A 27,108-nucleotide genomic window follows, 5' to 3' on the forward strand; every position below is an offset into this window, starting at 1 on the left:
CACGGCCCAAGATCACTTTCTACGATTTCTCTTTTCGTTTTGGGGCCGACTAGGAGGATTTCTGTTTTATCGTCGTTTAATTTTAGGAAATTATTGCTCGTCCATTTATTTATTGCTTTGAAGACATCCAGTGATGGAGCGCACAGCTGCATCATCGTTTGGTTCAGCGGCAATGTAAAGTTGTGTATCATCTGCATAACTATGAAAACAAACATTGTGCTCTCTAATGATGTTCCCCACTGGCAGCATGTAAAGTGAGAATATTAAAGGAAATGCAGTAACAGCAGATATTATTCATGTGTTTGGCGCTATCCAGACTGGCTGTGTTTTGTTTTCAAAGGTACAGATATGCTGTTCTGACACGGATACTACGGCTTTACAAACTCCACAAGTGCAGCAGACAAGTGAATTACTTGTCTTGTTTGGTTAAGATGTAGTTCAAGGTGAAGTTTGGGATAAAAAAAAATGTTGTACAACAATGTAACAACAGCAACTTTTCAATGTGACATCAACTCTAGTAACAACGCTATTACTTTCATTTTCTTTACTTCAACGCCAACAAACACTGCAAGTGACGATGCTACACACTCTGTAATACCCAACATATATTAATTTACTGGTTGCTGATTTGTAATTCGGTCCACGCAAAGTGGGAACTGCAGTGTCCTTGAACCGTAACTTCTTTGCCAAAACCGGCATGATATCGAGGCAGTTTGAGAAGAAGCAGTCAGAAATAAGAGAAAGACGAAATGACTTAAGCCACGGGTCATTTAAATCACTGTCCTTTGGAGGGCTGTGCAGTAAAGACTTATCTTCTATACATCCAAAAACAGAGCAGCTTTTCCTTAACGTCTTGGTGGTTCTTGTAGCTTGTGAGGCCCGGTTGCTACGACGACGGCAGATTTCTTCCTCCTCCTCCTCCTCCGCATGCAGGTTGTAGAGGCGGCAATGCAAAGGGTGGAGTTATTATAGTTTTGAACTTCCGTGACAATATGATGTCATAAAGTTAAGGAAGTACAAATGGCTCGCTGAGAGGACACTGCTGAATGAGGGCTGTGTGCATTAATGAGTTTACTAATCGTTTTGACACTTTCAGAGTTCATCTATAACCCACACCCCCTTTTACCATGTAAAGCACAAAGGAATGTTGAATTTATACAATATGTTCATCAGGTCAGAAGGGACTAAACACTACACGTCCATACATGATCAGTATTACATATTAAAATTACCCACTAGATTTCAAAATAATCTAATAATACGCTGGCCCCTAACTCGCTCTTCCAGATGGCGAGGAGCAGGATAAATTACCCATAGAAGAAAGACAAGACACTTTTTCAGAAAAAAATAATTCTCTATTAAACTTTATTTGTACATAAATTGTGCAACAGGTATATTTCCATCTGAAAACATGAAAAATTATTTCTTAAAGGCCACCAAATCATCTGCATCACTACCGCCTTTGTCACATACACTCACAGAATTCGCTGGACGTGTGTACTCGCTCTAACCACTGTACAGTACATTACATTGTGCCCTGCGGAGTCCAACTGCAGCACTCACACAGCAATTTAACTGACTTGTACAGTGTATGTGCCACATGTTCAAAAATATCAGAATCAGGTGCTAAATGGAGATTGCAAAAATGTCTCGCTGTGAAAAGAAGACCAGAGCACCATAAACTCTGTATTTTAAGCTTAAGGCATGGTCAGTATACAGTATTATCAGAACTACTGTTGACAAGATGCATTCATGTCCAAGCAATTATGGAGATTCCAAAAGAAATACATGAACCTATCTCCTCTCTGCCATTAGAAGAAAAGCTGCCCTTGGACAAATTAAGAGTTACATCAAAGGGACAAGCTAAAAGCAAGTTAAAGTAGATGTTCCCTCGGGTTCTGGGGGGGATTTAAAGAAGTGCAGAGCATCTTGGAATGTATTCTATTGAACCTACAGGAGAGCATTTAAATATGGATCCTAATGTTTGGGCTCCTCCACTATTTTTTTTACCTTTAATAGCTCACATATAATGAAGTCTAAATTTAGAGACCCAAATGCAACTACTCCTCTATGTGAGGGGGCATTGAAGAATGAAACCTCAATCCCATTTAACTATTGGTTCTTGGCGTGTTTTTTGTTTTTTTCTATTTGAGGAGATATTACATTCTGCTTACTCCCGTATATGGCGCTCTTCGATGCAGATATGCAAGACTATCAAGAGGCATGCCAGTGGTTAATGCTAGTTAAGACTTGTATTGTTATCAAATATTGGTCAAAATTCAGTGTGCATGAAAATGTCCTTATTTGATCATGCACATTTCCCTATGGAGTGCTGAACAGGCAGGCACTGACATTTTAGTGAAACATTGAATAGTGTTACAATCATAGCATTGTAATTTGATATTAGGTTCTACTTGCTTGGCTCTGAATTATGAACTCTGGACATATGTCTTAGGAGGGCAGCAGGTTCCCAAGGACTCTACCAGAAGAGCGCATGAAGCCTACAGGTGTGCTTTAATATCATTATTATGGCTGCAGTAATCATAGAAAGTACCAGGGAGTGGTCAGTTTTCTTCTATGAGGTTCAAGTCCAATTCTGTGCAGTCCCTTTCAAAAACAATCTTTTGTCCTCCATCTATTACAGTCCTTTTTCTCTCTTTCTCCTCTTCTTCTTCTTCTTCCTCCTCCTCCTCTTCACTTTCACTCAGTGGCCCAATGCTGGCTCGTCCCAGGAACTCAGCAGGGGAGAAGGCTGAGCGCAGCTCCACCTGAGAAGACACTGGAACTATGCAGCCAGCTGTTCCGCACAACACGCTCTCCCGATTACCAATCTGCACAGAAAAAAAGTGTGTGAAAAAAAAAAAGTGTCATAAATTATTATGTGACAATTTTATCATTTACCAGAAGGCACAAAACATCTTGCTAAAATGGACTCCAAATCTCATTCTCAATGAATTAATTATCAACTTCATACAACAAAATCTACACTCGGCAGTAATAAAACACAGGCGGTGCAACAATATCAGGATCAACGCCAGGACATCTGAATGGGTGGCACAAACTGTTTGACGGAATTACGGAGAAACTCATTTCAAAGTTATTTAGCTTGGCTGGCATTTGTGACAAGAATGACAAAAGGAAAAGAGACTTAAATACCAATAAGTCTGGAAGAGTGTTTGACATAAATAGAGTAGAATGTGAAACTAATACCAGGAGTGACCGCAAGCCAACATACTGCCACTTCCTAAATGTGTGAACCGAGTGGTTCATCACTGTAATATTAAAGCAAAGTGAGGAAATGAACTTTAAAAAAAAAACCTAGGCCTCTTACAATTTTTACATATTTGCCTGATGGCAATTATTTTCTATAGTTGTTTGAATCATTTCAATTCATTAGCTGGATGAAACAGATAATTCACATTTTCATCTTTATTTCCACGTCGTTTGACTGGCGCTCTTTTGATGACTTCATCAGAAGGATACGTCATAGATGGCATTGTGTATAAATTGGGACTTGTGCAAGAAAGGAGGCCTACGAAGGGCACAGATGAATGCAAGCCGACCGATTACTTACTGGTACGATTAACTATGGTCATGGGGTTACTATAACTCAATATACGCACCAATAAGAGGAAACTGACCAACTACCTTCACCCACTGGTTGTTCCTGCTCACCTGTGTCATCTTGCTGAAGTCAAGGCCCGGCCGGGGGCAGGGCAGAACATCGGGGTCGTGGCGCCGCTTTAAGCGAGGTTTGCGCATGTCGCAGGGCTGCGAGTGGCATCGCGGCAGCGCAGGGTGCAGGTCGCGCCTAGAAGAGGATGGTGTGCTGCAGGCTGAAGTGGGAGATGGAGACAGGGCTGGGTGCTCCAGGCCAGAGCAGCCATAAGTCTGAGCTGAAACGGGGGAGGGCTGGGGGGGCAGGGGCACCACAGAGGTATTCTGAATGTGCACAGGGGAGAGGCTGAAGCGACGCTGCAACACAGAGTGAGAAATCAGGGGGGCTGGTGAAGAGGAGCAAGAGGAAGGAGTAGCAAAGGAGGAAGAACAAGCTCCCTTCAGTGTGTCACAGGCGTCCCATGGGAAGCCCCATGATAAAGGGGAGTCGGATGACAGTGCTAAGCTAAAGAAGGTAGGGCTAGAAGATGAGTGTATTGAGGAAGAGGTGAAGGAGGAACTCGGACCACAAAGTGGCAAAGAGCTCGCTCCAGAGCCTGAACTTGATGCTCCTCCACTATGGCAGCCACGCTTGACTGGCATCCAAACCTTTGAAGCACTGGGATGCCACGTGGAGCGGCACCGAGACAGATCCTCTGGAACAGAGAGGGACCGGCAGTGGCGTTTTGGAGGTGGCGGCGGGGGTGAACTTTGGAAAGCCTCGTCTGTGAAGGAAACCTGTGGTCCCTGGAGGGGTTCTCCAGAGCGGGAAGAAGGCCATAGAGAATCTAGTCCACAGGAATCATCCAAAACATGGGTTTTGGATGATGGGTGTGTAGCTGAGCTTGTCTCTGAAAGTGCAAAAAGATAGACATGAGACAGATCTCCCTCTGCCAAATGCAAATGTTGCTCTTAATTCATTTAACTTGCCTTGCGTTGCTCTACACGCACTCCATGAGATAGTGGGACTGGAGCCCACCGCAGGTAATGACTGTAACAAATACAATAACTTGCATTCAAAAGCAGATCCTATAAAACCTAGTCAATGAAAGGAAAAACACCAGTTTGAAGGACAAGACTTAGTTTAATATCCAACTTACCACATTCACATTGAATGAGAAAGCCTTGTGATACGGTTCTTCCAAACTCTGCTTACGGAGCTGCTCTGTGATAAGTGTTACCATTATTGTAGCTACGATCCACGGACAGACATGGAGATGAGGAGAATTACTGAGGGCAGTGACAATTTCCTCAAGTCAGAATCCTGGCTTGGTTTATGGCATCCCCTCCACACCTCAACCAGCCATGACTGATTTCTCACCATGCCACCATCATCTTTATGCCACCTAGAGGAACATGTGAGAATAGATCAGTTAAACAATGTCATTGATTAACTGAAACTGGTTGCACATATTGCAGAGAACACATTATCAAACAATAGCTTACAAGTTGCCAGACAGATCCATGATCAAGCCTTGGATCGGAGGGTAAAAGCCACTGTTGGAAACACTTGCGTGTGGAAAAGCCACAGAGTGAGCAACAGAAAGCCCGAGTACAGACCATGTATTTCTACACGGGACCTCGGCTGGGATCTATATGCTGCCGCATTCACACATGAAAGGCAGAGGCAAAAGTTCACATTCACAAAAGGCAGAGAGCACACATGGACACGAGGAGAGCCTGAACAAAGAAAAGCACTTCACATTCCTTCATGTAAAAGTGAACAGGTCATATCTTTAAAAAAGACTCCAAACACACACCACTGCTATTTAAAAATAAAATTCAAAGTATGCTCCGAGCGAAAACCATTTGGGCCAATACAAAGGCAATCAAGTCAATAGGGTCCAATAAACTCAAATGAGGAGCTGTGAGTGGTGAAGAGAGCGGAAGGGGGAGGGAGAGACTAAAAGGGAAAGGCTGGGGGGGATGAATGGGACAGGGGTTGGACGCATGCCACAGTATCTTTTCACAGGGGACAAAAGAACAGTGACCAGGTCTGAAGGACTTCTATTACTGAAGCAAAGCCAAAAACGGCATGATGTACCCATAGATCAGGCTGCTTGTCCATTTCAGCAGCTACACATTCCTCAGATATTTCCCTTGCAAACCTACGCAGCGAATCCACAAACGTCTCCGATGATCCAACCTGTGCTGGCCAAATGCAAGGAACCCCAGCAAAGAAATTGCACATCTCAAATTGAAACCAAAAACCAATATATAATCTCCCATCTCCTGGATTAAAATGTAACGTGCCCTTTTAGCCTTTACACAGCTGCAGAAAAGTGCAAAGTTCACTTCAGGTGGAAACCAAACCAGACATGATGAACCACGTCGGCGTCACGATGCGAGTCTTAATTGAACCATTTGATGACATCTGGAGCATTGCTCGTTTCACCACTGTTGGTAGTCAGATGTGGCCTCCAGGGGCCTTTCTCCTTGTGGCAGACATGGTGCTACATTGCTAGCCCAGCTCCACATGCCAGAAGAGACAGGGACTCAACTTCACCGTGGCAGCAGCCTCTAGTTTAAAAAAAAAAAAAAAGCCTTCAACCCCACAAAAACGACCAGAAGCAGTGATGTCAACCACCAGCTGAAAATGTTAAAAACTTCCAACAGCACTTTTCAAAAAAATGTGGCCAACAAGTATCCTCCTGAGCGTTTCTATGAATTAACTACGGCACGGCCCTTAAAACGACATCCGACACGCGTCTACCGCGGATGACATGAATGAAGACTCCTGGTGGATCAAAACAAGAGTTGACACAAGGGGACGTCGCGTCTTCACAAACGTGCAAGTCAACAAGTATGTCGGAGACGGCGCTGCGCAGCTCGTCCCTTTATATATATTAAATTTAAAAAAACACACACACACGCTCAGATGAATAACGTGATCTCCATCGTCAGCTGCAGGTACGACCGCATCAAATAAAACGCTCGATCACCGGTTAAATCCGACATCGACTTTAGCCGGTGGTGCAAGGTGAGCTAGCGCAAGTAACACGATGCGGCTCGTTAAAGCGCAGCCGTTTGTATTAGCAAGCTTCAATTACCGGCGACAGTTTGTTAACGGCGGACGGCTTTTGTCACCCCCGGACGGTTTTAGTCGCGGCTCGTGAAGGCCGCGGCTATGAAAACGTGCGGTAGTCTATTCAATGGCTGGTGTACGTCTGAATTAGTTGTAGCGTTAGCTTGGTCACGGCAGCCTGTTTGCAAGCTAGCGTGCTACAGCTGTCCTGATGTATTACCTGCGTTCGGTGGTTCCTTAGCAACCGAAGCTGCACAGCGAGTGCACCGGGTGAGCGGCGGAATTAACGGAGTATTTATAGCCTTTGGAAGATACCAATACAGAGGGGTTTAAGTGTTATTGCCTCCAAAATTTCAATTCAAGAAAATGCCGAAATAATTGTAAAACACATACTGTTTTTTTTAGTTATGTTTATACATATATTTTGAACTCAAACAAAAAAAAATTAATAACACACGTTACACTTATTTTGCGCATCTTTGTCCCGTTAAGACCCCCTACAGTTAGGTCCTTCTAAATAAAGCGACAGCATAATTTAAAAACGGACTAAACAATGTCTAAGTACAATTATTTTTTTTTCCACACATATGTCGGATAATATAACACCCATTACATTTAGATCGATCAACTCTATCTGTGACTGAGGAAAGACGACATTTGCAGGATACTTCTTCAGGATGAACCGTGGGAAGTGAATCTTAAATGTGCTCCTCTGCTGCGCATGCGCGGTGGATGTTTTAACTTAGCAAAACAGATATGTCGTGGGTGAGTCCTCCATAGCTCTTATTGCCCGTTATTGGTTCCTGTTTGTTGTTTCTGTATACTCTTCTGTATACGTGACATACACACAGAGAGACCAAAAAGATTATGGCTCTAATAAAACTCAAGAAAGAAGAAACTCTCGCGATGAGGAAGAGGCTTATCGGGTGTGTAAAGTCAAACGTTGCGGTCTTTTCTTGACGTGAACTCCCGGTCATGTTGTGCACAGCTTGCTACTGACACGTATTAATTGCTTTGATTACAGCCAGTCATGTAGACTTTTTTATTCAGAAGACCCTATGAAAATAGTAAGAGCAAGAGGACAATATCTTTTCGATGAAAATGGCCAGCGCTACTTGGACTGCATCAGTAACGTTCATCATGGTAAAACATTTATCATACAGTGCATAGTCCATTTGTATTACTTACACACACACAAAAAACAACAACCAGCAGATTGCACTCCTGCCTCCTAGTGGCAGAACGTTTTTTGAATGAGTCAGTCTGTTTTCTACAGTGGGTCATTGTCACCCCAGCATTACAAAGGCTGCAGCGGCACAAATGGACCTGCAGAACACAAATGCAAGATACCTGCATGACAACATAGTCCTCTACGCCGACCGGCTGGCTGCCACCCTGCCTGACAAACTGTGCGTGTTCTACTTTGTTAACTCCGGGTAAGTAAAGCTTTGTTCAACACACTCACAGAATGAGGTACTTCTGAGGGACCATTGCTGTGATTTTTACGGTTTCTCTTGACAGCTCGGAGGCCAACGATCTTGCCATACGCTTGGCACAGCAGTACACCCAACACGAGGATGTCATCGTGCTCGACCAGTAAGTATATTCTGTTCCTTCGCGATAGTCGCCCTCTGACACACACGCACGCACACTTGCTTTTCAATTACGATGAACTCTCCCTCTGTACTAGTGCATACCATGGGCATCTAATGTCCCTCATCGACATTAGTCCTTACAAGTTCCGGAAACTGGCGGGACAGAAAGAATGGGTTCATGTGGTGTGTAGATTTATACAACTATCATCACGCAAACCGCTAAGCAACAGTGGACTCCTGCTCATCTGACAGTGTGTTTCATCGTCCCAGGCACCCTTACCAGACACCTACAGAGGCATATACAGAGAGGATCACCCCTCCCCAGGCCAAGCATACGCTGATACAGTGAAAGACCTAATAGAAGAGGTGCACAGGAAAGGTCGTAAGGTACACTCCTAACACTTCGCCCTTCAGCCTTAATAAAATCAGTACACGCGGACGCTCAAAATAATGCGGTTATAAACACAAACAATGCACGACCTTTACGTCAGTAGTTACCTTTTTTTCCCCACAGATCTCCGCCTTCTTTGCCGAATCATTGCCGAGTGTTGGAGGACAAATCATCTTGCCCCAAGGATACTCAGCAAAAGTTGCAGAGTGAGTCTGGTTTCAGCTGCCTGGCTGACTTTGCTCAGTAATGGTGGTGTGACGCGTCTCCCCCGCACTCTCCACAGATATGTGCGCTCAGCTGGTGGAGTATTTGTGGCAGATGAGGTGCAGACTGGTTTTGGACGTGTGGGAAGTCATTTCTGGGCTTTCCAGCTGCAGGGAGAAGGTTTCTGTCCAGACATTGTGACCATGGGCAAACCGATGGGCAATGGACATCCCCTGGCATGTGTGGCAACTACTGTGGAGATAGCTGGAGCTTTCACAGCCAACGGAGTGGAGTACTTCAACACGGTGACTATACTGAAGCCTTTAGCCTTTACCACTTGTAGAGACGGCCACAGTGGTGAACCGGTGATGTCGATACATTTTTTGGGGAATAAGTTCACCCTTTTTTATACTGAGGTAATATTATTGTCACTAAACTGATGTAAAATTAGTTATTATATTGTTTAAATGAAATTGTTTTTCCCAGAGTAATTTAGTCTTATTCCTCCAGATGTTTTAATGCAACACTGTACAAGGATTCATATAATCAAGATTAATAGTCCTTTCCAACTTCATGCAGTTCGGGGGGAATCCAGTGTCGTGTGCAATCGGCCTGGCAGTCCTCGATGTTATAGAGGAGGAGGACCTAAGAGGAAATGCCAGTAGGGTGGGAGCACATCTTAAAGATTTGCTCAGAAAACTACAAACACGACATGAAATAATTGGAGACGTCAGGTAATGATGCTGTGAATCGTCCACTCAGGCTCCTCAAGGCCCTTTTGCTTACATCTTTTATTTCAATAAAAGTACCAATACAGCAATTTAAAGCAACTCCATTTCAATTAGAGGTCATGTATGAAAATTCCTACTTCCGTAAAAGCAAAATGTGGTTAAAGTATTGGTTTGGTCCCTCCGAGTGATATATTATTATACGTGACATTTTATTATTAATACTGAAGCATCAGTGTGTAATCAGCATGTTACTGTTGTATCTCCTCTAGGTGGAACTGGTTTTTACTTCTTTAAATCCAGTTTTATATCCATGTGAAGGAAGCATTGCGAGATGATTACTGGAACGAAGAAAAAAAAAGTTCAAATCTATTTTTTTTTTTACTTATTTCAAATGTTTTGATTTTTGGTGAGATACCACATCATTTATTGAAATGAAACCATACTAGAAGTTTAGAAGGGGGAAAAAAAAAAAAAATCCGTATTTGGTAGAGCTTTTAAAAACATAAGAGATATGAAACGTGACCCGGACTCCACACTGCTTTTTATAAGACATCAGAAAACAAAGGTTGGAAACTTAAAACATTTGAACACGTTGCAGTGGACAAATGAATGTAGTGGAGTAGAAAGTACAATATTTCTTACTGAAATGTAGTGAAAGCATAAAGTGACATCAAATGGAAATACTCCATTGAAGTACCCGTATCTCAAAATTGTACTTAAAGTACAGTAGTTTCCACCATTGCTTCAAAGTCAGTAACACTAAAAAAAATAATAATCACTTTGATACGAGTTGTGAAGCCACCATCAAGTTGTTACCTGAAGCCAGTGCCCTGGCTGCACTAATTGAAGCTCACCTACACCTACTTAGAACATCCACACGGGTGTTTTCACTGATCTTGGCTGATTAGACTTCCTGTCAGGACAGCGCGAGTGTGCGCATCGCTCGATTGACAGCTTGACAGAACGACGCCTTACATGGCTACTGTCATTTTTCCACACTGCAAGCGTTTGAGCTCGAAATGGACGTAAAGCGCAAATATCAAAATGTGTTTTAACAACCAGAAAATCAAGGCATTTGAACAAAACACAAAGACATGATACAATATCAGTGATGCAGCAGCAGAGGAGAGTTGTTCTGGTCCACCTGACAACAGTGCATAAAGGTGTGGCCCTCATTAAAGCAGTTGTAATTCAATACTCGGGGACCTCGGGTAAACTTCTGACGTAACTTCAACCTAAACATTTGTGAAATCCGTCAGTGATCGAAAACACCCGTGTGCCAAAAGTCCAAAATTAATGATTGGTACCAGCAAAAATATGGCAGGGACAAAAGTACACAGACACCTATTTTGAGGACATATCCATCAGAAGCATTGAATTTGCAGAACCTGATGTTTAATTATTCAAATATTTCAAAAATAATTGTCCAATTCATAATAGCATTCATCACTTTCCTCAATGATACACTAGAATAAAAGGATACGCAGGATAACTGATGGGATTTTGAGATACACATCAAACACTTCAAGTATGGCCAAGATGTCACCGACATTTTCACTCTCTTAGCAGTGTAAAACCATGGCGATGGGACTAATTTGGCATCACTTTATAACTGATTGAATTCCAATGAAACATTAAACTAAGTTTGTTCATGCAGAGGCTTAGGACTGTTTGTGGGACTGGAGCTGGTTACAGACAGAGAGACGAAGACTCCTGCCACGGCAGCAGCAGCACGGGTGGTAAAGAGGTGTGAGATTTACACCAGTTAATAGTTATCAGACACGCTGCCTTAATAAACCTGACTTTTCTCTCTGCATTTTGTCAATCAACTCGCTATCCTCGTTCTATCAGGCTGAAGGAGGAGTATCAGATCTGTGTCAGCACGGACGGCCCCTGGGAAAGTGTGCTCAAGTTTAAGCCTCCGATGTGTTTCAACATGGAGGACGCAGAACTGGTGGTACAATGCATCGACCGCATCCTCGCAGGTTAGTCATCATCTTTACACTGCAGTTGCAGACACAGGATTGTAAGCATGCGATCTACTTGACACATTAACACCTGCCGTCATAGGCGGATTCTCAACAATTTTATACATTCCCAAATTAAGTGCATTCATTGAATTCCTTGTTCTTGCAGACGTGAAAATCCATGACTTAAAATTGGAAAAGGAAGACATCTAAGGTTTGTTAAACCTGTAGAAAACTTTTAATTGCATCAGACATTGTCAGATGGTCACATTCATAAAGTTCAGAGGTAGAGATATGAATATCTATACTCGCAGCTCAAGCAGATCAAACAGGTTCACTTCACTTGGCGGAACACTCGACACCGGCCGCTGTGGGGGACTTGGTCACTTTGTTTTTGAGAGGACTGACTTGTAACAGCAGACTTTCCATCAGAGATATATTTTTATATCAAAGATTACTACGGAATATCAAAGTGGCGACAGTGGATTTGAAACGATGGCACTGAAGGATCACCGCTTTGACTCTTTTGCAGCTGGAGTGAAACCTCATTGTAAATGTTTTGTTCCAGGTGTTGGGAGCCAATGTATGGCATCTTTTTGGTAGAAGATACGATCAGTCACCTCTCTGATGATACCCATCCAATTGGAGGTAAACATTTCACATCGATACCACCTGGGAGATGACGATAAACCAGAAGATAATTATGTGACACTAATTAAATTCCACAAAAAATACTTTTTTTGCTTGTTTTTTTTATAATCTAGAAACTAATAAACAGGTAACATTTTTAATATTGACTCTTATGTTCTTTTACCCACAGCAGCAATAGTTTAAAGAACCAGCCTCAACTGAACACTGATCAGCAACATGAGCTCAATACACAGTATGGTTTGAGTTAAGCACTTACCAGACCACTATCTTTCACTCCTGGACACATTCACAAAAATGCTCAAGTATTGCAGCCTCACATCTAGTGGGGTGGGTATTAACACTCAGCCAGTTATCCTGCAGGTAGTGAAGCCCTCTCTCACGGCTTCCCAAAGACGCCTCCGGAGAGATGTTAACATTATCCGAGACAAAACAAGCAAGCCATTTAACAGTACAAAACATTTAACATTAACTTTACAAATAATAACAAAAAGATCCATGTGTAATATAAACCAAACGTTTATTTCTACCAATTTGCCCAAGACACTAGAGGAATGAGTTTCCAGTGAGAGAGGGAGAACCCCTCTTACATTAACAGGCTTGCGTTCAGTTGAATAACACTAGTAAAGCCACTTAAAATTGCAGACATGATGGGGGAAGAATCTCCTTAAAAGCCAAAAGAAAAAAAAATAATAACAAAACAAACACAAAAAAAGATGCTGGTTGTCTTCGTCTACAAGGCCATCTGCAAACATTCACTTTACACGCTTACATAGAACCCTTTGATTAGTTTTAAATCCCTTATTTTACCTCACCCCACATCTGAAGCCATGCAACTTGCATCCAACACTCAGCATGGGAGAAAATAACTAAAGATCTAGAAACACCAAAAGAAAGAAAAAAAAAAAATTGTTTTATTTGTGAGCTTTAAAAGCTCTTGCTCCTGCTCATCTGTAAATCCAGTAGACATGTAAAAATACAACCATACAATACATTAGATTCAAAAAGGTACCAAAAAGTACAGTAAAAATAACACTTCCATCACTGGAAATGTAAATGGACACAAAACAATATAAAATAAAAAGTGGAAAAGTGACATTTGCTTCCCCAGTTCCTCACTTGATCTGTACAAATGGAGCATGAGTCCAAATTTCTGCCAACTCCAAAGGAAAAGCCAGAGCCCATGTTCGCTGTGGTCAGACCATGGATCTCTTTTTCTTATTTACTTTAGACCTTGAGAGAAAAACACGGTGCTTAACGTTACTGAGAATAAACCAAATGTGGCATGCAGTTACACAAAGACAGACAGGTGCATGAATGAGTTTGACAGGTCAGTGAATGGACAGACACACTTTGGGGGTCGGGGGGGGAGAGGGGGGGGGGACACGACCGCTAGCTAGAACACCTAGCACCCGGGTGAAAGGTGAAACGGTCCTTATTCCTGTTCTCAACCACCACCAACTCAATCCTTATTGATCAAGTAGTCTTTGTAGAGATGCATCTTAAGATGGCTGACAGGTGGAATGAATCCATCTTTAATGATCACAGACCCCCACAACACGGCCTACCCTAACCCCACCACAATGCTTGAATGGATTTAGAGTAGATGGAGATCTTTGGGGTCAAAAGGCACTAATGGTTACAGCTATGTTCTCATACTACCACGGATGATGCAAAAATGCATACCTGCACTATGTGTGATCAGTATGGCTTGTAGCTACTCTGGTGGCCTCCACGTCTTGGAGTTTTCCCATAGCTTGTATTGCCCTGGTCTGGAGGACAAGAGAAAAAGGGACTGAGTTCTTCTGTACAACAAGGAGGACCAAGAAAATAAAAGTTTCTCTCATTCGTTTTCTTTCCCTGGGGGCACTTATCGCTTACTGTAATCGTAGCCACCCCCATAGCCGTAATAACCAGCAGAGTAGTCATAGTTGCCATAGCCGCCGTATCCGTAGCCTTGCTGTCCGTAACCATAGTTCTGGTTGTATCCCTGGTTCCAGTAGTTGTTGTAGCCTTGATTCCAGTTCTGGCCCTGGCCTAGAAACAACAGGTGAGGCCTTTGTCACAACTCTCCAACACACAGGACCCAGGCAGCTACGCACATTTAAGTTTATCCTAGGGTGTAGAATAGTTCGGATTCTGCTGGTATACACAAAAAAAAGGGTGCTTACCTCCACGGCCCCTGCCACGTCCTCCATATCCACGAGCACCATACTGTTGCTGCAGGTACACCTCTTTGGGCTGGGCTACTTTGATTTCACACTGCAACACCACACAAGAGCACATTCAATTGTGAAATGAAAACTTTGCAGAGCGCACTTTACCCAATGTCACTTCTGTGCGCTTTGCCATTACCTTGCTTCCACCGACGTTGTGGTACTTCTTCTCCATAACCTTCTTAACAGGAGCTTCTTCTTTATACGTGATAAATACGAACCCCCTCCTCTTCTCCGTCTTTGGGTCTTGTGGGAGCTCAATGGTCTCAATCTACGACGACAGGAAAGCAAACTTCTGAAGCAGTCAACATCATTAACCCACTTAATTCCTTAATACGCTGACAAATCCGCTGAATGTGGTACCTCTCCAAAGGTCCCGAAGTACTCCTGAATGACTTCCTTAGAAGTGTCAGGGTTAAGGCCGCCCACAAAGATTTTCTTCACTGGATCCTTCTTCATGGCCATGGCTTTCTTGGGGTCAATCTGTCTGCCATCTAGCCTGTGCTCCTTCTGTTCAAGAACCTAAAAACAAACAAAAAACAATAGCAAAAAATATTATTTTAAACAACCCACCTACTACTCATGTTCCTGAGTAAGGGTACAATATCTTCAGGTATTTCTGCCATAACAACGGTTGTAATATTATAGGACACTTATAATTGTATGCATAGGTTTACCGAGTTCAAATATTCAGTAAAGGCTAACATATTGCAGCGGTTTGTTGTACTTCTGATCTTTTGTAGTCAAACCACTTCCACATGACTGAAGTTGTCCCTTTTTTTTGGAAGTAAATCCACCATGGAGCCATGTTTGTTGTTGCTGCGTGTTTGTATGGAACATCTTGTTTATGTGAGCATATATTCTCTGCAGGGAGCTTTTCTCCACTCACCTTGTCTACACTGGCTGCATCTTTAAAGAGAATGAAGCCGAAGCCTCTAGACCGGCCTGTCTGCTGGTCCATCTTGATGGTGCAGTCCGTCACCTCACCAAATTTAGAGAAATAATCTTTGAGGTCCTTCTTGCTCGTGTCCCAGCTGAGGCCACCGACAAACATTTTCCTGGGCACAGAAAGACGGGCATGTTTAGCAGAGCAGGCCACTCCAGCTTCATATTGTGGCGGTGGCCGGTGCCAGGCAGGGGGGGAAGGGGGGGGGTGTAAATATACATTACGTACAGGCTGTTCCAGAAAATCTGTTGACCTGGTGACGTATGGGGGGGGGGGGGCAGTTGCTATAGCTTCAAGCTATTTTATCAATTTGATTAAAAAAAAAAAAATTATAATAAAAAAAAAATTTGAAATTCTTCACATACGAGCACAGCAGGGAACCTCCTATCTATAGTTGTTGGTTTTTTTTTTTTACCCTCCATTATGGTTAGATTTAATCCCCTGTTGAAGCGCCCATCCCCCCTCCGCTCTGCACATGGCGCCAACAAAAGGCCGGCTGAACAAAGAAACATGGCAAACCACCAGCGCTCACTTATTCAGACTATTTACTACATTGGGTCATTATTTATTTATTTATTTATTTTTAAAAAAGAAAAAGGGAAGGGAAAAAAAAAAAAAAACTCACCCTGCATCCTCCTCGCCTTTGCTGGCGTCGATCTGGCCGCCCTCCGTGCCGCCGTTTTGCGAATTGCCGTCCGCGTCGGGCCCTGCACCCTCACCGCATTCGTCCCCGGCGCTGCCGTCGTTCCCCTCCTCCGTGTTACCGGCTCCGTTAAAATCGTCGTCGACTTCGTGGCCGTTTTCTGATGTTTCCATGTACTGCTGCTCTGTCTCAGACATTTTGTACTGTTGTACCTAAGCCGACACAGAAAGATAAATCATACTGGGGGAGGGGGTGGAGGGGGGAAATTACGCCGGTTACATAATGTGTCACGCCGTTATATGCCTCGCCATTTACGTGGTGCCAATACGTGCATTTCCCACCATTTTGCCGCTCCATACATTCACAGAGAAGCCCGGTGTTGCCGACAGCCGGAAAATGGCAACAAAGTAGCGCCTTACTCAACACAACACAGTAACATCCAAAGCACTTTTCAGCTGCAGGCGAAGATTAGAAAAGTTGTAGCCATCTGTACCACACTGATAAAAAAAAAACCAAGCCCGGACAACTCGAATTCGCAGTTACGTAATTCACAGGCCGTGCTGGCCGCAACACAGGCCTATCGTTTTTAAAGACCACAAATATTTAACCTTCAACCGCAGGGGAAAAAAACTATGAAAAGAACACAAGAAGCAAACTACTTACGTGACAACCTAATGACAGGAAAAACAGGCTAATGTAGTACAAAAATCAGCTTACTGGTCACACAACCGGAGAGCTCTCTCTCTTCAAGATGGATTCTCCCACACGACGACAACTCGTGGTTGGTTTTCTAGAACCGGGAGAAAAAAACGACATTTCTGCGGAGGAGCCGCCTGATTGGATAATTACCTCCGCCACTCACGGCGGCGACCAATCGCATGCGCTGCTCTTTCTTTTTCGCAGAAGACGTTCACGCCCCTCATAAAGACAGGAAGGAACTCGGAGTACTCTTTTTGCTGAAAATGATGCGTTGTTCGCTGCTGGGCTATTTCAGCTCGACTCAGCTCTAATAAATAGCTGCACCGTTGTGTTAGCTTCAAACTGCCGATCCTAAAATTGGGCCGACTCCCCAATTCACTCTGAATGTAACAAAGATGTGGTCAAACGCAGGGTTCGTGTGAAAATGATCGGACAAGTGTGTGCACCTTGTAAATGTTGACGTAGCTGTGTGTTAACATTATCAATGAATAAACGTATAAAATGCTGTCATTACGCCTTTACATGGACACGGACATTTCATTCAGTGACTGCTGTGAACGTTTATGAAGAGAGATGGCATGGATAAAACCTCAGAGACTATAAAACAATAAAGCTTAAACACAGTGTCAGGAAAAATTGGTTTGGAATTACTACATGTGCTGTTTTATTTGGGACTTTGTGGTAATTAATGAGGTCACTGTTTCTGTGCTGTACTGCAATTAATGATTTTTCTGAATGCTGTAGTGATTAGGGAATGGACTGTTCAACTGTCATGTGTTGGTAAAAGGAAACACACTTGATTTATTATCCTTAGATCCATTTCCATACTGCCTTTCCCGATGCAGCAGACCACAGGGAGTGAAATCTAAAACCTGCAGCTGCTCAGTTCATCATGGCCATCTTTCTACACATGGAATAAACAGAGCTGCAGACATAGTTACGTTTCTTTGATTTGTCTTTTAGCTGAAAAAAACTAAACCAAAGCACCAGAATGTTTCAACTTTCCGTGGTGTTATCTTTACACAGAATATGTTAGCTGAAGTGTAGACTGTGTGTATGAAACACTTCAATGTTCATTTGACCAATTGAAATAATGTACTTTGTACATTCAGTTAGAGATTTGTTGAACATCCACATGCACCTGGCAGCAGTGTTGGAAACTAATCAAGATCATTTACTTAAGTCCTGTACTTAAATGCAATTTTAAGGTGCACTTTATTTGAGTATTTCCATTTGAGGCTTCTATACTTCCACTCCAAAGCACTGCAGAGGGGAATATTGTACTTTATACTCCACGACATTTAGGCGGTTTGACAGTTTCAGTTACTTTTAAGATAACGATTTAACAAGGTTTTCTACCTTTTTGTCCTCTTATATCTTACAAAAAGCAGTGTGTAGTCAAGGTCACTGCTTCCCTATTAATAATCGAATGATGTCATATATAATAATATATAAGTCAGATGGGGCAAACCAGAACTTTTACTCTGATAATATAACTACATTCTGCTGCTAATACTTCTGTACTTTTACTTAAGTAGGAATTTTCATACAGGACTGTAACTTCCAATGAATTATTTTTACACTGCTGTATTGATCATTTTATTTATGGATCTGAATACTTTGTGCACCACTGCTTTGTATTGTATTGTTAATGCTCTCATGTCAACTGAGGTCACTCAACTCATCTCCTCAAATACAGAGTTTTTAACCAGGTTAACCAGGCAATTCCAGATATGTTAGAACAACTGAAAGCAACAATTAAACAAGGTTGATATAACAACACAGATGATTAGTGTTAAAAAACACATTTTATTTCATCGTAGCACCTAACATGCATTTGTCAAAAGTAATAATTTGTCCCTCTCTTCCCTTGTTTTCACTGTCATTCCTCTTCTTCCACTATGACTCCATCAGATATTTTAGGCCTGTTTGGATTGTTTTTGATCAACCAGTCAGCAAGCCAAATCTAGTGAAAGCAAAAGTGCAGGAAAGCAATCCACGTGTTAACAATAATGTTCAATAGCAATGAGTAAATGGCTGACGAATAAAGCTGTATCTCTTCAAACATTCAGCATCAGTACTTACACAGGGGTTGAGTGGCTTGTCCTTGCACAGCTCAGTGAGTCCACGTAGCAGAACCGGGTTTACATACCTGCTCAGGTATTCTTCGGTTGCGTCTCTTGAGGGAAACGGTTCAATTATAGCTGCACAGAAGGGGGCAGAATTTAATATTCAAAATTGCATCTCTATACATACAGCAGTATGCGCGAGTGTGCGAATCACTTACAGTTTGGAAACATGAACTTGATCTCCTTCACTGCTGCTTGAAATGATTCACTGCCATGAAGTGCGTTTTTCAGGTCATTACAGCCATATTTTGCTCTGAGGCTGAGAAAAAACAAACAAATTCATTCATATTTGTGCCAATGTTATCAGACCTTTACACCATACATAAGATACACCCTGACATACCAAGTCATAGGATGGTCCACACATGTCAAAGGACATGGGGAACTACGTACTGTACATCATACAAGTCATCAAGCATTGTAAGGTAAATACACACTCTACCATAACAAGATTATGAAGACACTTTTCCAGCATGATACAGAGAATAAAAATAACATGTTTGACCCAACATTATTATTCTGTCGAATCTAAAGTCGTCACACCACAATAACATTCAAAGTATTGTGACCCCATAATGTTAGTGTGCTCACATGTACATCAGACATACACACAACTTCTATTTGGGAAGGGAAATTAATAGTGATTGAAAGCCTTTTAAAGGATACTCCAGGGCTATTTTATTTATGCCAGCTTCTGTTTCTGCACTTCTTGAAAAAGCAGGACATTTGGAATTAATTCATAGGATCAATCACAGGCCTGGTTTGTGTAAGCACAGCCCACTTTCCATTATCAGCGTTCCATAACATTCAGAAATGTCAATCATGCAACACAAATGGATACTAACACATATATTAGTTAAACAGGACTGACCTGTTTGGATCGGTTTCTCTGGCCTTGGTGCTGTTGACAGGCCCTATGATGGACTTCCAGTAATCAATAGCGTTGTCGCAGGCCAGTGTCATGGCAATGATGGGGCCGGAGCTCATGAAGGCTGTCAGGCTGGGAAAGAAGACCTTTCCATACTGGTCTGCGTAGAAGTCGCTGCACTGCTCTGGACTTAGTTGCAGCTTCCGCTTCTGGACATGTCAGTGAAATATGTGGAGAAAGCTCAACCAAATGCAGTGAACAGAGTCAGGATTCCTCTTCATTTTTGTCAGACCACGTAAGGGAATGCAGACATGTTTTTTTTACACATCAAATGGCAACGGATGCAAGAATGACTGTATGAGCAGCACCTGTTAAAAATCCTAGTTTCTGGAGAATAATCCACTAAAAATACAACTCCTTATCTTTTAATATGAAATGCAATCCCATTCACACATACATTTAGTTTTTCTTAGTTGCTGAGGACTTCTGTCTTAATTATTTTGACCTCCCAAAGCAATTGAAAACACAATAAATTTGAGGTTAATGTTTCTCTTTACAGACCTTTTAGGACTGTTTTTGGTCACAGCATGCAGTTAGTGATGGCTCAGCTCTATTATGTGTCCCTGTAAGCTAGCAGGACCTTTCCTGATGGGATGCTGCCATCATTAGTACATCTGCGCTTACCATACTGTAACAAGTTAAAATGTCTGCTGTGTTAAAGGTCTCTACTTAAAGGGTTTGACAGTTTAATAATATATTGTCAAATACTGTACTTAATTGAAAAAAATAATAACGGGAAACAACATTTTACTTTTTTGTCACACAAACTATAACAAGTGGAAGTTATTGTACTGTTTACACTGAATTAAAATCAGTTGTTTTTAATATTTGTATTACGCATACATACATATATTACTAATCATTCATAAATAATGCTGTTGGTACACCTTAAACATGTCATGTAAAAGTGTACCGTTTCCACCCATATTTGGCCTCAGTAACATCCCTCATTAGTGTCCAGAATAGTCTGCAAACAGAGGATCTCCATTGTCCTTGGTATCCCGTGTCCACGTGCATGCCAGTTTAGTGTAACAAAATAAAACTAGGAGTGGGAGTGAAATTCAGGGAACATATTTGGACTCAGCTTTCAATAATAGTTTTTTTTTTTTTTTTTGCATGTGACAAAGTCTTTGTCACGTGTTGTAAAACGCCCTCTTGTGGTCAAATTATATAACAACGTTCTTCTTCTGGCTTAAACAAGTCTTTTTTTTAAAAAACAATTTTAAGTTACACACCATCAGCCAGTATATGGAGATAACTGTAGAAACTTGCCAGTAATATAGACTATGCTGACGTATCGGACAAGCATGTTATAATACAAAGTAATTTCTTTGCAAAAGTAAACCATCACTTAAAACAACGAATTCTTTTAAAGACATTTGAACCAACCTGCAGGATAATGAAGCCCGACGCCAGGATAGCATCCTCGATGTCCTCTGCGTTGTGAATGGCATCTGGTTTAATGATGGCCAGTGTTCTTTCTACATAAAGACGATCATGTGAAGTTTGCTCCATCCTGTGCGCTCACGCCAACTTTAAAATAACAAACCTGCAGCTGAAGACTTCCGCAGGATCACGTCGGTCCAGTCAACTAAACACGGTTCGACGGTAGTTAAGTCACCGTTTGCAACGCTCGGGTTACATGAAGCATGACGTGCAGCTGATAAAAGTTCACGATGTTGAGGTTCAATTCAGGACCGTTTCATTAAGAAAGACCACTTTGCCAATTTAAACCACTGCTGCACGTTTTGCGTGTCTTGTGTTCCAGTTGCCAGGATACCATTTGCGTCTACGGCGTCCCGAGCAAGACACACCACACACACAACGCCTCAATTAATTCAGTATTTATCTGCCTCCTTAAATTAAACAGGCGCTATTTCCTTTTTAGTCACTCCTACTTAATGTTCAAAGAATTAATTCAAAATATGAGGGTGAGTGGTCATATTCAATTCAGGTGCTCATATACATTCAGTGAGCAACATTATTTTGTCATGGCTACATTTAAAAATCAAGTTATTTTCCTTTTCAAGCAAACTTTAGTTTGATAAATCCTTTTTACTTTAACTACGTTTCAAAATACACCCCCCCCCCCAAAAAAAAAATAAAAAAATTCACACATTCAGGTTGGGTTACAAATTATTGTTCCTGTGAAGAGCATTTGTGCTGACATTTTTTTTTTTACCAGTAATAAACTTGTATTACATTCAGGATTAAAACAAATGATTATTTTCATTATCAATTAATATGTTTATTCTTTCTCCAAGTAATCAATGGACTGTTTGGTCTTTGAATGTCAGAATTTGAAATCAATAGTGTTTCGCAAAGCTGGAGGTAGAGCCACAAATACCTTCTTGAAATTCAACCAACAGCCCACAACAAAAAGACACTCAATTTATTTATCAAGGAAGACTCAAGCAACCAGAAAATCTTCAAATTTATGAGGCTGGAATCTGAGAATTGTAGCTTTTGCAAATAAAAAAATGACATACGAGTGATTATCAAAATGGCAATTAATTATCTTTCAACTTATCCACTGACTCTACTTAGAACCAATTACATCACACAAGTGTTCAGACCGACACGGCACACCTTCTTTTCAAAGAGTCTTTTATTCAAAGTTGCTTCAGCGAAGGGTTCTTATCGAGTTCCAATAGTGACCTGCCACACTCTGATCAGGTTGTCAGTGTAGCCAGCAAACAGGGTCTGTAAGGAAATGAGGAATTAAAGTTAACACCAGTTTAATTTTTCCATTTTACAGCCCTATACTTAGTCTACCAATATTCAAATAAGTGTGTTTTGTAGTGCCCCTCATATTTGCAGGACTGTCATCAGCGGACATCAGAGTTAAAAGTGAATGGGTATAATCACCGGGGATACAACACTAAAACCGCCAACTAGTGGCTTCACACATCTGTGCTGACAAGTCCTACACAGCTGAATGTCTTGTACCTGTCCATCAGCAGACCATGCCAGGGAGGTACACTGTGGGGGCTCAGCCTTGCTGTTTGTGCTGATCACTTCCTGTCTCAGCTCATCCACAATGATTTTGCCCTCCAGATCCTACATGAGAAAAAGAGCAGAGGTGTTGCAATTACTGATGGCACAAAGGCAGAAAAGGAGGGTTCAAAAATAATAATTCCAAATTGATTACACAAACATTTCAGACAATGTTGGGAGCTCAGAAACAGCCTCTGTTATCATCAAAGGAGTACAGCTGGCATTAGAAGATACATCACAGCTCTTTTATTTTTACACCAAGTGAGGATCATGAGGTATTCAGGGTGAAGTCTTACCCAGATCTTGATGCTGGGGCCGGTGGCAGCACAGAGCCAGTAACGGTTGGGGCTGAAGCAAAGGGCGTTGATGGTGTCACCACTGTCCAGGGTGTAGAGGTGTTTTCCCTCATTCAGGTCCCACAGCATGGCCTGGCCATCCTGACAGAAAAGACAAAAGATAAGCACTATGTAAACACCTCGGTAAAGGTTATAGAAGTACGAGAGCTACGGAGTGTGACGGATGATCGTCACAAATCTTTTGCCCAAACAAGGAGCTTTTTAAGTGCAGGTTTCACTCAGAAACAGCCTCTATTTGTCATCAATATTAAACAGACAAGCATGTATGAATTTTCGTCACTGCTGAAACCTGCAAGCTGGACTTTTAACTGCTTCTTCCACCGAGCTCAGAAGCAACGAGGAAAGGTCAATAACACACTGTGGTTGTCCAGATCATTTATAAAGTGTTGTACCTTTCCACCAGATGCACACAGGGAGCCATCGGGAGAGACGGTCACTGTATTCAGGAAGCCAGTGTGGCCGATGTGGTTGGTCTTCAGTTTGCAGTTGGCCAGGTTCCACACCTGGGACAAGAGGACAGAAAGACGACATCACATCTATGTTTCTATAAACACCGTCATAAACAGCGATAAGTGTTGTGCCCTCAACACAACAATTCTCATCAGTGAGGTGGTCAGAATACATCTGGGTTTTTTTTAACACATCTTTTGCACAAACAAGACCACAAACGTTCATTCATATTCTTTTTTTTTTGCTTCATCTAAAATCAAAAATAAGAACTCAAAAGCAAAGACAGAAGGCAGATTTTAATAGGAACAACATACCTTCACCATTTTGTCCCAGCCACAGGAGACAATGATGGGGTTGCTGCTGTTGGGGGAGAAGCGTACGCAAGACACCCACTCAGAATGTCCCTCATCCTGCAAAGTGAAGAGACAAACAAACTCTGTGACTACAATTAAAAATCCTCCTGATCAGACGAGAGCGGGAAAAATTCTGATCATTACCAACATTCAATCTGTTTCATCTACAGGATCAACCGACAGCATCATTTGTTCAACATTATTAAGGCACAGAGATGTTGTACTATCTTGTCTTTTAATGTTTCCACACATGACTCCGAGCAGCACGTTTTGCTTTTGACATCAGTTTGAGAAACCTCAAAAGCAATCGTACGTCACAAGTCTGCATTTAAATCTCAGAGGCAGACTGGCTGCTTCATGGGCGGCGGCAGCACGAGTTGGCGGCTCACCTGGATGGTGTACTTGCAGACTCCGAGAGTGTTCCACAGCTTGATGGTCTTGTCCCGGGAGCCAGACACAATCTGGCGGTTATCAGCGGAGAAGGCCACGCTCAAAACATCCTTGGTGTGTCCAACAAATTGGCGCGTGGTGAGGCCACTATGGGGGAAACAGACAAACATTTCAGATGAACGAGCATGAGCAGGTCTTCTGTCAAAGCAGCCAAGAACTACAGACTTCTTCCAAAAGATGCACACTATTAAAACATTTTTTTTTTCTAAACCAATTTCTTGTATGTTTACGCAGAAAAATATGACTTGTGGTAAAAAAAAATTGTGGATGCAATCTGCAACAGAACCGTGATGCCAAAAAAATCTAAAGCGTTCAACTTCCCTCAGCTGAAAAGAAGCTCTTGAGGACCATTTCTGCATCACTGACAAATTTATCCCCAAGTAACACCGTGACCTCGAAGATGACGAGGGGTCTCTTCACATTTTCAGTAAGCTTAATAACTTCCCTAAATGTTGCATTAATTAATACAAAACGTCCTTCGTTCAGTGATTTTCGTACATCATAGAAACAAAATCAGCTGCAATATGTAGTTGTGACTTTACAATGAAATAAATGTGCATAAAGTCAACTTGTAGCTCAGCTGTAGATGACTTTTACACCTGTGGCAGGCGTGGACTTTTATATTTTAGATGTCTCCGTTTCAAATATCAACAAAGCAACTTTAACAATAAGAGTTGAGGCAGGAGAGGAAACAAGTTTGTAGATCTCCATTAAGTTCTTGTTGACAACTTTGCCCCCCAAAAAAACCTGATTATATTCTGTTTTATTAATTTATTTAACCAACTAGTCTCCAGAGTTTAATATGAGCACATTAGTCGAATAAATATCATTGTGTCGCAACAATTAAGGAGAAATGGATCATTTACTTAACCATATCGTCCAGGCCCAGTTTAAGCTGCTCTTGACTGTGTGAGCTCCATCAAGTCCACCAGTGTGGTTTGTACCACATTGGACCGTCTGGAGAAAAGCCTCACCCAGCTCACCCGAGGGTCCCGGTGAACTTGTGGTAAAACTGGTTGAGTGTCTTTGTATCGGCCAAATTGGTGCCGGTTGTTTTCTGTATCTAATCTTAGTCGTACTACAGCTATTCCCGTGTGATTATTACAAAAAAAAGAAGAAAAAAGGACATGTTCTTTCCACCAAACAAACCTCCAGCCCTGGTGGAGAGGAACTGCTCCCGGCACTTACGTGGTGAGGTCCCACAGGCGGAGCGTCCCGTCCCAGGCGCCTGAAAGGGCAAACTGTCCATCCGAGGAGATGACCACATCACTCACGAAGTGAGAGTGGCCCTTCAGGGAGCGCTGGGGGATGCCGTAGTTGGTTTCATCACGGGTCAGTTTCCACATGATAATGGACTTGTCTGAAAACCAAACAAACACCAAAGTGTTTCCTTAAACTCAGGGTCCACATTTCAGTCAGGAAAGCTTGCGATCATTTATTCCTGCTGCCTGAGTGTTTCGGGTGGGTACGTCAACTACACAACCCGTAACACCCGCGTGTGTGTGTTTTTAAATATTTTTTTTTTTAAAAACACGACACGTGCCACAAACACCGGACGGGTAGCTCAGTCACAGATGACGCTAGTTAGCATTAGCCAGCTTGGCTAACGGGCGCCTCCCACGTAAAGTAGCGCAGAGAGAAGAGTTAGTCTGAAAACAACACAAGTTGTGAATTTATCTTTTAATATGTCGCTCGAGCTTCTTTTTTTTTTTTTTTTTTTTTACAGCGCCGACGCTCCTTTCGTTGCGGGAGGAGAGGGGGGCAAAAGACGAGCAGCTAGCGGACGAATGCTAACTTAGCACGTCGGCGGAACCGGCGGGCGAAGCCTCACCTCGGGACGCCGACAGAATCATGTCGGGGTACTGGGGCGTCGTGGCGATCTGGGTGACCCATCCACTGTGCCCCTTCAGGGTCCCCCTCACGGTCATCTGCTCGGTCATTTTGACGAGGTTCGGCGGTGCCTTTTGCAAGGATGGATTCGGATTTTTCAGAGGTCCGAGCAGACCTAGGTCCTCATCGTATCCAGGCACAGAGGAAAAGGAAGTTCAGACCCGGATGCAAAAACTATGAGGGGTGAGAGGCCCGCGGAGGATTCTGGGATATGTGGACTTCCGACACTTTACGTTTTTTTTTTTTTTTTGTGTTTTTTTTAGGGCCTCGAGAACCGGTGGTGCGAAATCTCTGTTGTTATTCAAGCGATTTTTATTGTTATTTTTGGAGGTTTTATCATCCTCATAAACTCTCTCCCGGAGAAAACATTCTTATTTTAGTGGAGTTGCGAGTCTCCATTCAAGTTAAATATTTTTTTAAATCTATAATCATAATGAAAGCGATGCATCTTGTGACCAGTCTCGCTGTACAACACTTGAATTTGTTTACGGCTGTGGAGGTGGCTTATTAACAAAACCAGAAATGGATCATCTTGCCATTAGTTATAAATTGGAAAAAAAATAATAAAAAAAAAATAATCCTTGAGTTGTCCTTAAGTGTTAAAAAGTACAAATATAACAAAGGTACTATTTCAACCACTGTTAGCACTTATTTTAAACTGTGTATTTAAATGTTTCCAGATCCTTGCTGTATAGATGTTCATATAACAAATCCATGATGATCAATGATTGTTACAACTGTGGCACCAATTTGACACTCACAAACGCAGGACCATAAATGTATGGTAATTTCTTAAAACTAACAATTATTTGAAATTCAAATCCTGAAATTGG

At 42.1% G+C, this 27,108-nt stretch overlaps 5 protein-coding genes across 12 annotated transcripts; 1 reads left to right on the top strand and 4 right to left on the bottom strand.

The window, feature by feature from the left end:
• Window positions 1-1,348: 1,348 nt before the first annotated feature.
• Window positions 1,349-8,796, bottom strand: LOC138620135 (protein FAM53C-like). Of its 3 annotated transcripts, none has more exons than XM_069697101.1 (5): window positions 8,776-8,796; window positions 4,758-5,003; window positions 4,588-4,648; window positions 3,676-4,508; window positions 1,349-2,831 (listed from the first exon to the last, which is right to left on the bottom strand). In XM_069697101.1, the coding sequence occupies exons 2-5, from the start codon at window positions 4,839-4,841 to the stop codon at window positions 2,565-2,567; spliced, it is 1,245 nt and encodes a 414-aa protein (XP_069553202.1). In that variant the 5' UTR covers window positions 4,842-5,003; window positions 8,776-8,796; the 3' UTR covers window positions 1,349-2,564. The 3 variants fall into 3 exon arrangements, with proteins under 3 accessions (XP_069553202.1, XP_069553200.1, XP_069553201.1); XM_069697099.1 differs by lacking the exon at window positions 8,776-8,796 and adding an exon at window positions 6,903-6,944; XM_069697100.1 differs by lacking the exon at window positions 8,776-8,796 and adding an exon at window positions 5,104-5,752.
• On the top strand, window positions 7,211-12,361 carry phykpl (5-phosphohydroxy-L-lysine phospho-lyase). 3 transcript variants are annotated; one of them, XM_069697097.1, is made up of 13 exons: window positions 7,217-7,608; window positions 7,707-7,825; window positions 7,959-8,118; window positions 8,204-8,278; window positions 8,373-8,460; window positions 8,548-8,664; window positions 8,792-8,874; window positions 8,952-9,177; window positions 9,452-9,606; window positions 11,261-11,350; window positions 11,455-11,588; window positions 11,740-11,784; window positions 12,139-12,361. In XM_069697097.1, the coding sequence occupies exons 1-12, from the start codon at window positions 7,550-7,552 to the stop codon at window positions 11,781-11,783; spliced, it is 1,350 nt and encodes a 449-aa protein (XP_069553198.1). In that variant the 5' UTR covers window positions 7,217-7,549; the 3' UTR covers window position 11,784; window positions 12,139-12,361. The 3 variants fall into 3 exon arrangements, with proteins under 3 accessions (XP_069553199.1, XP_069553197.1, XP_069553198.1); XM_069697096.1 differs by having other exon boundaries at window positions 7,216-7,608; window positions 11,740-12,361; XM_069697098.1 differs by lacking the exons at window positions 11,455-11,588; window positions 11,740-11,784; window positions 12,139-12,361 and having other exon boundaries at window positions 7,211-7,608; window positions 9,873-11,345.
• Window positions 12,362-12,721: 360 nt separating this feature from the next.
• Window positions 12,722-16,829, bottom strand: LOC138620136 (heterogeneous nuclear ribonucleoprotein A/B-like). 4 transcript variants are annotated; one of them, XM_069697104.1, is made up of 9 exons: window positions 16,741-16,829; window positions 16,006-16,235; window positions 15,324-15,492; window positions 14,798-14,956; window positions 14,574-14,705; window positions 14,390-14,480; window positions 14,100-14,255; window positions 13,905-13,990; window positions 12,722-13,451 (listed from the first exon to the last, which is right to left on the bottom strand). In XM_069697104.1, the coding sequence occupies exons 2-8, from the start codon at window positions 16,218-16,220 to the stop codon at window positions 13,920-13,922; spliced, it is 993 nt and encodes a 330-aa protein (XP_069553205.1). In that variant the 5' UTR covers window positions 16,221-16,235; window positions 16,741-16,829; the 3' UTR covers window positions 12,722-13,451; window positions 13,905-13,919. The 4 variants fall into 4 exon arrangements, with proteins under 4 accessions (XP_069553205.1, XP_069553204.1, XP_069553207.1 ...); XM_069697103.1 differs by having other exon boundaries at window positions 16,687-16,804; XM_069697106.1 differs by lacking the exon at window positions 13,905-13,990 and having other exon boundaries at window positions 16,687-16,804.
• Window positions 16,830-18,543: 1,714 nt separating this feature from the next.
• On the bottom strand, window positions 18,544-21,729 carry nme5 (NME/NM23 family member 5). Its single transcript, XM_069696731.1, has 5 exons — window positions 21,169-21,729; window positions 19,723-19,928; window positions 19,010-19,110; window positions 18,808-18,926; window positions 18,544-18,688 (listed from the first exon to the last, which is right to left on the bottom strand). Exons 1-5 carry the CDS (start codon window positions 21,292-21,294, stop codon window positions 18,605-18,607), a joined length of 636 nt encoding a protein of 211 aa, XP_069552832.1. The 5' UTR covers window positions 21,295-21,729; the 3' UTR covers window positions 18,544-18,604.
• Window positions 21,730-22,369: 640 nt separating this feature from the next.
• Window positions 22,370-26,430, bottom strand: rack1 (receptor for activated C kinase 1). Its single transcript, XM_069697107.1, has 8 exons — window positions 26,217-26,430; window positions 25,574-25,745; window positions 24,325-24,472; window positions 23,897-23,992; window positions 23,525-23,635; window positions 23,073-23,213; window positions 22,729-22,839; window positions 22,370-22,482 (listed from the first exon to the last, which is right to left on the bottom strand). Exons 1-8 carry the CDS (start codon window positions 26,323-26,325, stop codon window positions 22,417-22,419), a joined length of 954 nt encoding a protein of 317 aa, XP_069553208.1. The 5' UTR covers window positions 26,326-26,430; the 3' UTR covers window positions 22,370-22,416.
• Window positions 26,431-27,108: the final 678 nt, after the last annotated feature.

This window comes from Brachyistius frenatus, unplaced genomic scaffold (genome assembly GCF_029030835.1).
Source record: "Brachyistius frenatus isolate BFR_SWC_R1_liver_20210118 unplaced genomic scaffold, ASM2903083v1 Contig_22, whole genome shotgun sequence".
NCBI classification, from domain to species: Eukaryota; Metazoa; Chordata; class Actinopteri; family Embiotocidae; genus Brachyistius; species Brachyistius frenatus.